General features: G+C 45.1%; 1 protein-coding gene across 4 annotated transcripts in view; it reads right to left on the reverse strand.

Annotated features, from left to right (window-relative positions):
- Positions 1-13,196, reverse strand: part of SBF2 (SET binding factor 2) — a 344,966-nt gene that overhangs the window by 186,926 nt on the left and 144,844 nt on the right. For all 4 annotated transcript variants that reach the window (XM_075567087.1, XM_075567085.1, XM_075567084.1 and 1 more), the window contains exon 6: positions 8,774-8,879. In XM_075567087.1, the coding sequence (XP_075423202.1) occupies positions 8,774-8,879 (106 nt within the window). The remainder of the gene's footprint in view (positions 1-8,773; positions 8,880-13,196) is intronic.

The raw sequence follows: 13,196 nt of genomic DNA on the forward strand, positions 1-13,196 counted from the left end.
AGGCCTAGCAGCTACAGTACACAATGTTTACTACCTTAACATAAATAATGAGATGTCCCATTGGCTTGTTTCATGGATTTTAGAGCGGGAAGCACATAAGGTCCCATACAGGTATTTCAGGTACAATGTGGACATTGTTAATGAGTGTTCATTAAAATCTCTTTCTGTTTAGGTATTGTTTGTGTGCTGCCTGTATCAAGTACAGGTGAAATTACAGTTAACTATATGTATCTATCTATATATTTTTTAAAACGTTGTATGTCTGTCCCAAAGGCCAATCTGATAAGGCCAATCTGATTGGTCAGTTGGTCTGTCACTCACCCTCTGGCCAATCAGATTGGTCCGTGGACCAGCCCCGCCTGCACGCCTCATTGGTCCCACTCACCCACGCTGCCCGCTCCTCGGTGCTGCCGCCGCCGCCGCCTACTCACCTCTCCTCTCCCCACATTTCCCCCCCCCCCCCACAGCCACAGCAAACCCCAGCCTCTGCACCACTACCCACGGCCAGCGGCGCACGCTCCTCGGCACCACAGGCCTCACCTCAAACGCTCCCCCTCCTCCACCTCACCTCTTGAAACACCGCCTCCCGCCGAGTAACCGACGCCGCCGTCTCTCACAAGTTGCTAGGTACCTGATCGTCCCCCCCCTAACCCCCTCCCCCGCGGCCGGGCCGGGAAGCCGGGTGGCGCCAGCAGCTACCACCACCCCTACTCTCCCCCCCCCCCCCCCGCAGCAGAGGTGGCTGCCAGGCCGGGAAGCCGGGAGCGCGAGCAGGTATCAACAACCACCCCCAACCGCGACAGGGCCGAGAAAAATCAGAGGGGGGGTGGGGGGGGACACACACCAACAAACTGACTGACACACGAACTGCAACACACGAACTGCCTGTCTGAAACACACACACTGACTGACACACAAACACAGACTGACAAACACACTGACTGACGCGCACACACAAACACACACATTGACGCGCACACACAGACTGGCGCACACACACACAGACTGGCACACACACACACACACACACACTGACTGACGCGCACACGGACTGGCGCGCATACACACACTGACTGACGCACGCACACACACACACACACACACACACACACACTGACTTACTGACGCGCACACACACTGACGCGCACACACACGCTGACTGACGCGCACACACACACTGACTGACGCACACACACACACACACTGACTGACGCGCACACACACAATGACTGACGCACACACACACACACACACACAATGACTGACGCACACACACACAGCCGGATGCGTGCACACACACACACTGGCGCACACACACACCCACTGACTGACGCGCACACACACCCACTGACTGACGCGCACACACACCCACCTGACTGACGCACACACACATTGACTGACGCGCACACATACACTGACTGACGCACACACACACTGACTGACGCACACACACACACACCGACTGACGCACACACACACACACACTGACTGACGCACACACACACACACACACTGACTGACGCACACACACACACACTGACTGACGCACACACACCCACTGACTGATGCACACACACTGACTGACGACACACACACACCCACTGACTGACGCACACACTGGCGCGCACACACCCACTGACTGACGCGCACACACACCCACTGACTGACGCGCACACACACCCACTGACTGACGCACACACAAACACACACCCACTGACTGACGCACACACAAACACACACCCACTGACTGACGCACACACAAACACACACCCACTGACTGACGCACACACAAACACACCCACTGACTGACGCACACACACTGACGCGCACCCACTGACTGACGCACAAACACACTGACGCGCACACACACTGACTGACGCACGCGCACACACACACCGACTGACGCGCACACACACACTGACGCGCACACCCACACTGGCTGACTGGCGCACACACACACTGACTGACGCACACACAACCGACTGACTGACGCGCACACACCGACCTGACTGACGCGCACACACCGACTGACTGACGCGCACACACCGACTGACTGACGCGCACACACCGACTGACTGACGCACACACACACACTGACTGACTCACACACATACACACAGACGCGCACACACACAGACTGACTGACGCACACATCCACTGACTGACGCGCACACACACCCACTGACTGACGCGCACACACACACACCACTGACGCGCACACACCGACTGGCGCGCGCCCACATACACACACCTACTGACTGACGCGCACACACACACACCCACTGAATGACGCGCACACACACACACACCCACTGACTGACGCACACACACACACACTGACTGATGCACACACACACACACTGACTGACGCACACACACACACACACACACGCACACACAGACTGGCGCGCGCGCACACACCTACTGACTGATGCGCACACACACACACTCACTGACTGATGCACACACACACACACACACTGACTGACGCTCGCACACACACACACTGACTGACGCGCCACACACACACACACACACACACAGACTGACTGACTGACTGACTGACTGACTGACTGACTGACTGACTGACACACACACACTGACGCGCGCACACACACACACTGACTGACGCGCGCGCACACACACACACACACACACACACACACACACACACACACACACACACTGACTGACGCACTCACACACACTGACTGACGCACACACACACACTGACTGACGCACACATACACTGACTGATGCACACACACACAGACTGACACGCACACACACACTGACTGACTGACGCGCACACACTGCATGAAGCTGTAAAGGAGGGGGGAACGGAGCTGAAAAGGGGTCCGGGGACCGGACCGGTAAATGGGGGGGGGGGGGGCCGGACCGGTAAATGGGGGGGGGGGGGGACCGGACCTGTAATGGGGGGGAGCTGGATTGATGGGAACGGGGGACAAACAGAGAGGGGAGGAGACAGGGGAAGAGAGAGAGGGGGGAGGACAGGGGAAGAGAGAGAGGGGAGAGGGAGGGGGGAGACAGGGAAAAAGAGAGAGGGGGGAGGAGAGAGAGGAGAGCAGGAACATTACATCCCGGGCAATGCCGGGTCTCTCAGCTAGTATACTGTATTTTCATGTTGTATTTCCTAAAAGGGTGTAATCACAAGGAAACATGCAAAATTACCAAGGAAAACCAATAGATATCAAGTACTTGCAGAGCTATTGTGAGAAATGTTTGTTTTAACCATTCTGTTTCAACAATACCCACGTCGACATGTGACCCATACTGTAATGCAGTCAGCAAAACGCACAGCACAAGACTCCCATTATGTCCCACAAATATTTTCCGGGGACCAGTCCTCGACTCCTAATTCACATGGCTACCTATAGCACGTTCTGAACACCAAGCTCACTTAAAATGGAAAGGGGTCATACTGTATTGCTGCTTAAATGCGTCCACAACTGACTGGATGCAAACAGATTGCCTATATTTCATAATCTCTCTTCATAACACTATCCAATGACGAATACAGAAGACATTATAAACACTTACAAAATGTACTTACTATAAAAAGCAAGTGATCGTATTTGTTTATATTTCCATGATTTGGGTGAAATGCAATTATAAGTTCCAATAAGTTTTTTGGCCACTGCTCTTTGCATATACCCCAAATTATTATTTACTGAAGCATTCCTTGGGAAACAGAAAGTCTTTGGTAAGTGTGCCCTCTGATTATGTGACTGGCAAGTACTGGGATGTGCTGTATCACCTGAGTGCCTTTCACTGATGATTCAGCTTCACATGTTGCAAGGAATGTGGACAAATGGGTATTGAGATTCATTTTAAACCCATTATTCACTGTGTATAGTACAAACGTTAAAACTCCCCTCAGTTTGATATGGCAACGCATTTCTAGTACATTAGTAATCTGCTTCTATCAAGGTAGAAGGAAAGACAACTCACATGAATGGTGTAAATGGTATATAACATAAAACTTTGTGCAGAATTGCTTTGGGAATCTGACTCGTGTTCCTCACTAGCATACTGATGGCACCCCCTACCTCAGCGGTGCGCAAACTGGGGGGCACGCTGACTGCGGGGTTTACAGAGGCCCCGCGCGTTTCCCGAAGGCCGGGGAAGCGGTGAAGGCCTCTGTAAACATCACTTAATTTGGCTCCGGAGGCTTCTTAGACGCGTCGCCATGGCAACGTGGCGTCAAATGACGCAGCGAGGCCATGTGACGTCACCAGAGATAGGGGAACAGCTGGCAGGGGGCGCAGGGAACAAATGTTTGCGCTCCCCTGCCCTACCTAATGGGAACTCAGAAACGTCCACCATTACTTTGTAGGCACATATTGGAAGACTGGGTAAAAACATATCTACCTATACCATTTCTATTATCATCGCTCAGAAAAGAACTACTATTTCGACTAATATAGTTACGAAAAAAGAAAACAATCAGAATACCTACAGTGTAAATTACAAACCATATCACTGAAGTTTGGTATCGATGTTTTACATACTGTAGGTTAGTGTTTCCTTGAAGAGTTCTGTTCAACAACAGTTTCCGTGTGGAAAAGGAGGTCTATGCGATGTCACGAACTCACATACAATAAAATCAATTGATGTTGGTCAAAGGATTAAAGACGACACACAGAAAAAAATCAACGGAAAGGGTTTTTCATTGTCAAATAATGTTGTCAGTGGCTCAGTCATTATAACTGAGCCACCTGTGCTGAAGCCAGGATATCCTTAAAACCTGACCTGCTGGTGGCCCTTGAGGACTGGAGATGGCTGCCCGCCTCTACAGGGTTGCGATGATCATTTCTACTGAGCTGGTTCAGCTTAGACTGTAAGCTTTGCAGGACACTGATAGCGCTCTCATACGGCTTCTTTCTTTTTTAATGTCTGCAGCACGTACTCTCATTGCCAATGTGCTCCTTTTTTTATTTTACACTGTAGGCCGGTACCGAGTACACTGCTAGTACTTTGGCGTCATACAACACTACCCCTGCTAAGCAACAAAGTAATTGCACATAGATGTTTAAAATGAGCTATAAGACCAAATGGGATCATACTTCATCATAAAAATATATGTGCTTTTGAAATAAAAATTAAATGTTTGTCTAAGGAAAAGGGGTGTGTTGCATTTTTAAAAGATCACATGTAAATATATGTTGGCCCAATAAAAAATACCTACCTATAAAACATGACACCCAAAAGCACAAATCTATTAAGTAACACTACTAGCAAAAAGTGACCAGGTCGTTTCCCAAGTGCGAAAATATTTGAGGATCATGTACAAAAACAATGATCCAATTTCTTTGTGGTGCTATATAGTGATGTTTCAAATTAAGGCACATTTTTTTGCTCAATCCCAAAGAGTCCTGTATTTTTCTGTGAGGCACGTTTCTAGCACAATAACTAGAGAGAGAAGGGAAAACAGAAACGCCTACACTTTGCCTCACCCTGCAAGCAACATTAAGTAATAAATACCTACTCATCAAGCCAAGAACAATAGCAGAAGCAGACCTCTGGATTTTGTGAAGCCCAGGAAGAGATAAAGATGACCAGTGCAGCAAAAATGTGACCTTCGTGCCCTTCTGTACTTGAATCTTAAAATCATGTTTAAGGTATTTCTTGGAAAATAGGAATCATCATTAACCCCTTGAGGAGCAGAGAGAACTGTTATACTTTTGTAGAACTGTGCGATACTAAAGCAATACATCGTTTACATCTAGGCAGACGTCACACAAAATACAAGAAGCTCAGCATATTGCTATATATGACAACAGTCACAATACTATGTACCGCAACATATGTTAAATGTTCATGTTTTCCCCCAAATCAAACACATCCTTTGTTGTGTCCAGGAGCAGTATGGTCACTGATAATTAAGTAATGGCTTCCCCACACTCAAAAAAGTCAATACGTAATGAGAATTTGTGAAGTGGAAGAAGAACCAGCAGGAGCTGTACCTATAAGTGGACCTTGGTCTGGATCTACAGGACTGTGAGATCATATTGCTTTTGGACATCAGAGCCTAGAAGGGAAGTACCACGCTGTTTAGCAACCGTGGGAACGGGCAGGACGAAGGGGTTTGATATCCCCCGAAACTGAATTTACATTTGTGATCATTTCGCTATGTGATCTATTTACCCTGACATACAATCATTTGGAGAAAGCCCGTTAAGATACACCAGACCCTTAGCATAGATGGAGTTTGCTTTGTGTATAATCTGTGCAATATACGAGGTTGTCTAACAGTACATATCATACCACCTGCACCACTTTGAATGTGTCTTTATCAAAAGGAACCTTGCTGTCTTGGAAAGCATATAATATTTTTTTTTTCTTCTCTCTCCCATTGTTGGTTTTCTGCAAGCAACCCAAGCCCAAAAATCAGCCCTGGTCTTATAAAGAAAACCTCTCTGGTGGTCTTTAATCAAAACACACAGAATCGTTTTTAGTAAGCGGTGCTACTCGGCAAGACTCCATTTTGACTGGGCAAGAAGGTGTCTTAAGGCGTAGCACTGCTTAGCAAATACAGCTCACAGGCTTTTCTACAGTATGCCTGAAACCCGCTGTTATAAAATACATGTTATATTGTATGTTGTACTTTTAATACCTCTGTTTAGGCAGATCCCTCCCAACCAAAAAAAACAACAACCTTACATTAGCAAATGGGTGTGCCTCCACTATGATGCTTCAGGTTAATTGTTTGGTAAGCACTGGTTTATACTACTGCATGTCTATGCATATAACTATATAACCATAATGTTTGGCAATGTCAGAAAAGACTACAGCCTTGGTGAACTTTAGAGAAAGCCCTTATAACTTCAAGATAGGTGGCCAACAATTTTGGTTTAATTAAATGTACTTATGGGTGCCATAAATGTTACTGTAAGCTACAAGAAAAAACTTTTCCCGAGTAAGACGCTACAATTTATTCATTGTTTTACTTTTCTAAATTTAAATCGTAATTCTTGTTTTGAAAGGTTAGTTTTGGGTCATTTGGTATTACTTTTTTTTATATATTTAAATGGTGTGATTAAGTTCCAGGCACGAAGCGCATTATATGTTAATGGGATTTGTGAACATAATTCGTGTGCACAGCTTTGAACATTCACCAACCAAAACATTGCCTGGCTTCTTTCGGAATAGGTTCTTAACACGTATTAAAGTTGAATGAAAGATTACATAATGATTATATGCCAATAATAGCCAAAAAGCCCCCGTTTGTGGAGTCAGATCCGCTCCCACTACAGTGTAGGAAATTTTGCAAAAACAAATTACCTGTAAATACGTTTATTTTCTGACTTGCTGGCACTAACTGTCTCATGGAGAAGGATGATCCCAGTCTTACCACAAGCAAATATAAAGTATCCGTCCGCCCTCCTTCTCTTACTGTGCACCCCAACAACTAGAACAATCTACCAGAGACTCTCACAGCCGCCACCAGTCTAAGGCCGTGTCTATAGTGCCGTCGTTGGCGACGGCGACACGGCGGGTGACGTCACCCGTCGCCACCGGCGAAAGTTATGTTTCGCCGGGCGGCCGGGTCGTGGGATTCCGGCAATTTGGTTTGTTCAAGGGCCGTCACGTGACGCGACCGCCCTTGAAAAATCAAATTTTGCTGGCCTCAGGTTTTCGCGACGTCGCCGTCACGTGCACTATAAGAGCACGCGGTGGCGGAAATGTATTTGTTTTCGGGCGACTTCGCGTCGCAAGCACTATAAGCGTGGCCTAAGTTCTTTCAAAACTCAAGCTGTCTCACATTTTAATATGGTCCTTAACTGTTACATACACCTAGAATGTATTTAATCTTTAACTATTCATGCAATGTCTTTATATATAATGCATAACCCTGTTCACCTAATGTAATCATGTATCTGTCATCATAACTCTGTGCCCTGGACATACTTGAAAACGAGAGGTAACGCTCAATGTATTACTCCCTGGTAAAACATTTTATAAATAAATAAATAAATATAGGCCTTTAGTCATGATACTTTAGAGATCACCCATTAACCACTTATTGACTGCATGCGACAACAAAAATCAGCAGCATCCCGGCGCAAAATGTGTTGGCATTTCGAAGGTCCCCCATGTCATCGCTTTTATATGCTTTGCAATCTATCTTCGATATTTTTAGATTTTTTTTTTTTTAAACTATTTTTCTGTTTGGGTCATTATTGTATTGTTGTGTGTGACAATTTTCTACAATACCCCTTATTCAGTGATTTGAAAGCAATGTTTTTTGGGGGGGTTTTGCAATCAACTGCCGAGAACCTGGCGGTCGGTCCATTTCTCACGAACCAAGAAATTCCAACTGTTAAAACGGTCTTGTTTCTGGGGTTGTGGGTTTAATCATGGACATTAAAGACAATACCTTTCCACTACATGTACAAAATAAAGTCAGTACTGGAAAAGTAATTGGAAGTAATAACAGTAATAATAATAATAGTCATGCTAATAATACTATAAAGAAATCAGTAATTATTATTCAACACGGCCCCAAAAAACTTAAAGGGCTTACATTCTAAACGCATTATGAGAACACACTACTGTGCATGCTCTGTAAAAAAACAATATTTAGCATAATACAGAATGAGGTACAGTATAGCATTAGCTTAAAGCCTTTGGATCTACTAAATTTGAGATGATAAATGCATATTAAATACAAGTCTTCGTTCAAGATTACCTACACATGACTTCATATTATACAGATTAGTTGGACGTTATATAAAAAGTACATGCTTACCTAACTGCTGGAAAAGAATAGCCACGCTGGTCCCTGTGACAGGCAAACTTTCATGCAAAGGAGTCTGTATTAGTTGCCTGTCTCCTGCTCCCAAGGAAAACAGCTTCTGCAAAGCACAAGAACATTCCCAATTGGAATTTAAAATGACTCCGTTTTGGTCGCCGGACACATCACAGAATTAGATATAAAGCAGATTTGAACCGCAAGAGTTTATACTCCCGATTGTTTTGGCCAATGTTTTCAACCGGTCTTCTATGTAACCCAGGAAGGTTCTAGATATCTCACATAAAAGTATTTCAGTAATGGTGAATACAGGCATACCCCGGTTTAAGGACACTCACTTTAAGTACACTCACGAGTAAGTACATATCGCCCAATAGGCAAACGGCAACTCACGCATGCGCCGGTCAGCACGTCCTGAACAGCAATACCAGCTCCCTAACTGTACCGAAGCTGTGCGCAAGCGGGGAGACTATAGAGCCAGAGGGAACATTCCAGTTGTATTGTATTATATTGCATGTCTTTATTTATATAGCGCCAAAAGTGTACTCTGCGCTTCACATCTTAGTTCAGATCTTAGTGGACCCAAAGTGAGGGGGAACTCATCAATGTAAATAATATAAGTCTGTAACTACATGAGTTAGATTCAGAATCACTTTGTTGTTTTCCAGCTAGGGAACTGCCACTCCTAAAGATAGGGCCCCATTATATGGCTCTGAGCATGTTCCACTCACAACAATGGACAGGTACTCCAAAGGAGGTTCCTTAAGTAACGGCCTTGGAGTGTCACCTTACAAGTACTAGGGGTAAGAGTCTGTTTGGCATGAGAGATTACACCCTATCACCTCGGACAGAACCAGAGGGCACCCTGCCAAGGGATTCCTGTGAGATGGGAACAGCGATAATTCAAGATAGTGTGCGCTTCTGTACACAATTGGAAGAATGTGCCTTTTTTGGGGAAATGCTGCCTGAGCACCCCTAAAGTGATCTATGTGTTCCCTTAATAAAGTAACAGAAAAGTTCCTGGCAACCTCTACTTATTGCTCACCATACCAGCCCTGCACGGATCATCAGCCCCCTGAGAATAAAGTAAAAGACCGCTGAGCATCATCTACACCACGGGAGCGCAAACTGGGGGCGCGAGATTATCTGCGGGGGGGTGGGGGGCGCGGGGTTTACAGAGGCCCCGCGCGGTTCCCGCAGGCATTTAAATTAATGCCAGGGGAAGCGGCAAAGGCCTCTGTAAACTGCAATCACCTTGGTTTAGACGGCTTCTGGAGACGCCGCGTGGTCATGTGAAGTCACGTTGTCATGGCAACATGACGTCCAGAACGTCTGAACCAAAGTATGGGGGGGGACAGGAGGAAACGCATGCAGAGAGGGGGGACAGCCGGCAGGGGGGAGCAGGAGAAAAAGATTGTGCTCCCCTGATTTACACCTTTAGAGAGACATAAGGACACTGGTGTGTGGCCCCTCTTCTGTTGGCCGGGGGTAGAGGTGTTGCATATGTCATATGATTTTACATGGAGTCAAGAAATACTTTGAAAGGTTGAAAGACACGGACCTTAACATACAGAATATAAACATACACATTATTATCCAGACACATGAGACATCTGCCCTTCATCAGGCCCCCATTTTATATCTTTATTTCTTGCCTCCTTTCTAATATATTACGTGATAAAAAGAGAACTCCTGAGTTATTCACTGTAAATAAATATAAATCATGCATCCAAGAATAAGGGACATTAGGGTGGCCAGATGTTCCGGTTTAGCCGGGACAGTCCCGAATTTGCAGCAAATGTCCTGACAATTAGTTTAAAATCTTACAAACGTCCCGGTTTCGGCTGCAGATAAAGAGGGGGAGGGGACGGTATCGGCAGGGAGAGGGGCCCGTAACAGCAAGAACGGAGCTGCTGTGCTATGGGAAAAACATGCAACAGGGAGACCCTGTGAGCATGGCTGCTACTCCTTGCCGTGTGCAGACCCTCCATTTAATGTGCCCCGGTTTTTAATTATGAAAATCTGGTCACCCTAAATGATATTTGTGAATGCCACATTGTTATTTCACACGCTGAATGAAATGGGCTACAAAATGTGTTGACATAAATAAATAAGAAGAATGAAAAGCCCTTTTGATATGAATGAAACAAAAAAATCAGTGTAGCGTTCAGTAAGTAAAAATACCACTTGTGAGCACATTCACGTCTCAGACAGCTCTGCAACCCTGCTTTTCCCCATTATCTCTTAGCATACAGTGCAGCCAGGGATTCTGGGTAATGACATGCAAATGCACGCACCGTGTCTGCATTCAAAATATAATGAGTAAATGTATACTGAGAGACTTGGCAGATCTAAAAATAATTATAACAACCAAGATCAATACTAATCCAGCTATGCCTCTACATGGTGTCATTTTACATTTGAATAAACATAGCATTAACATTTCTGTTATTCCACAGTATTTTGATTGACATGGTATGTGGACAGCATTTTAATGCATGCTACCAGATAACCGTTTATCATGTTCACACTAAATCCAACGGATTAGCAAAGTACTATTCATCTAGAAAAATGGGGCGTGAGGACAATCGAGGGGCAAACAAATTATACTTTCCTAAATGATAAAACTAGTCACTAAAACTAGGACAAGGAGTTAAAAACTATGCCAAAAGGTTCTCAGTTATTCATGTAAATATAGCTGATCAGTTAATTCACATTGACAGACAGCATTTAAAAAAAAAATGTAACTAAAGCAGCATATAACTCAATTATGTGGGTCACAGGCTTAAGAATGAAATGATGTTGTTTTAGTAAATGCAGAGAGCTACTTCAGGTAATGCGTTATTTAAATCCTGACAACATTTCATTACCTGCTGTTCAAAGAGTCCAAAGATAAGCACTCAGGGATTTCTAAGCATCTGGTTTTGTGACAAAAAGTATAAGACATGCAGAATGAGAAAGAATGTCTATAGATGATAGTACGATACTCCAAATGAGGCTTATAAAACGATTCCAGTATTAAAAAAAAAAAATTTAAAAAAAAATCAGTATATTGCTGTTGCAGAGAGCTCTTCACATTAACCAGGGGTCCTCAACTCCAGTCATGAAGACCCCCCGCCCCCCCCGCAACAGGTCAGGTTTTCAGGATATCCCTGCTTCTGCACAGGTGGCTCCATCAGTGGCTAAGTCAAAGACTGCACCACCTGTGCTGAAGCAGGGATATCCTGAAAACCTGACCTGTTGGGGGGGGGTGTGGGACTGGAGTTGAGAACCCTTGACATAAACCATTGCTTTAACCAAATCTGCTAGTAAAGGAGAAGTCCTTCCTGGGACCAAAGTAGAATCGTGACAGTAACATTAAATATAGTAAACTACAATCTTTGCCTAATCAGTTTGTAAACGTGCGTGCGCGCGCACATGTTTGTTTGTGAACTAATTATGCCGCCATCATTGAACAAACTATAAAGGGGCAGAACAATACACTTAACTGCCAGATAAGCTTAGAATTGCATGGGACTTAAGGGAAAAAAAGGAACATTCATTTTTCACAGGAAGCCACTCACATTGATCTGTAACACTTGTTGAATACTTTAGCAATTGCGTTTAGGTTTCAGGTCAGACTACCGATTTGGTGCAGATCGTATGGATCCTGTGCAGGGGATGTCTGTGTCTCAGTCGATAAACCTGATTCCATGCCGGACTATTAGTCGTCTCAAATAATTTTGGTTTGGTCCAGGCCATCGCTCTCCTTGCCGCCTATGAGAGGGAGGTATTTAGTTCCCCCCAAGATCCGACTGGAAGGGTTACATTTATGTGCTGACTAAGGTCGTGACATCTGCACATATTATATCTTCGCAAGACTCATCTTTTTCCAGCTGTGGTTATCTCAATAATATTTCCTCTAAGTACGGCCTTGTGGGATTCCCAAAGAGAAAACTCAGTTGAGACACTATTCACTTTGTGATGAAAATATTTTTAATCTCTTGATCCAGTGCTTCTGCGACTTCCAGAATTTTAATCAGAGATTCATTAAGTCGCCATAAACAGAAGAGAGGGGGGGGGGGGGTGCGGTCCATCTCCACTGTGACGTGGTCAGACAAAGCGATTTCCTTGATATTTGTCAATTATACTGTACCTGGGGGATTAGAGAGGCTGATGTTAAAAATCTAATCTATTCTGGTTTATAGCCTGTGTAGGGGGCCGAGTCAAATGTAAAATCGCCGGTCCTGGGATTTACTGTAGTTCCCTCCAGGAATCAACGAGGTCAAAGACCTTTAACTACGGTATTCTAAGAGTTGTGTGTGTTCCTCTGAGCTTTGTGAGGTTTGACTCGTTAGCATGAGGGCTGATCTGTTTAAAGACTTATTTAGTGTGACGTTAAAGTCTTCGCATAGTATGATTTGGCCCTTTGCTAGACTCC

Source organism: Ascaphus truei, chromosome 12, assembly GCF_040206685.1.
Source record: "Ascaphus truei isolate aAscTru1 chromosome 12, aAscTru1.hap1, whole genome shotgun sequence".
Lineage (NCBI taxonomy): Eukaryota > Metazoa > Chordata > Amphibia > Anura > Ascaphidae > Ascaphus > Ascaphus truei.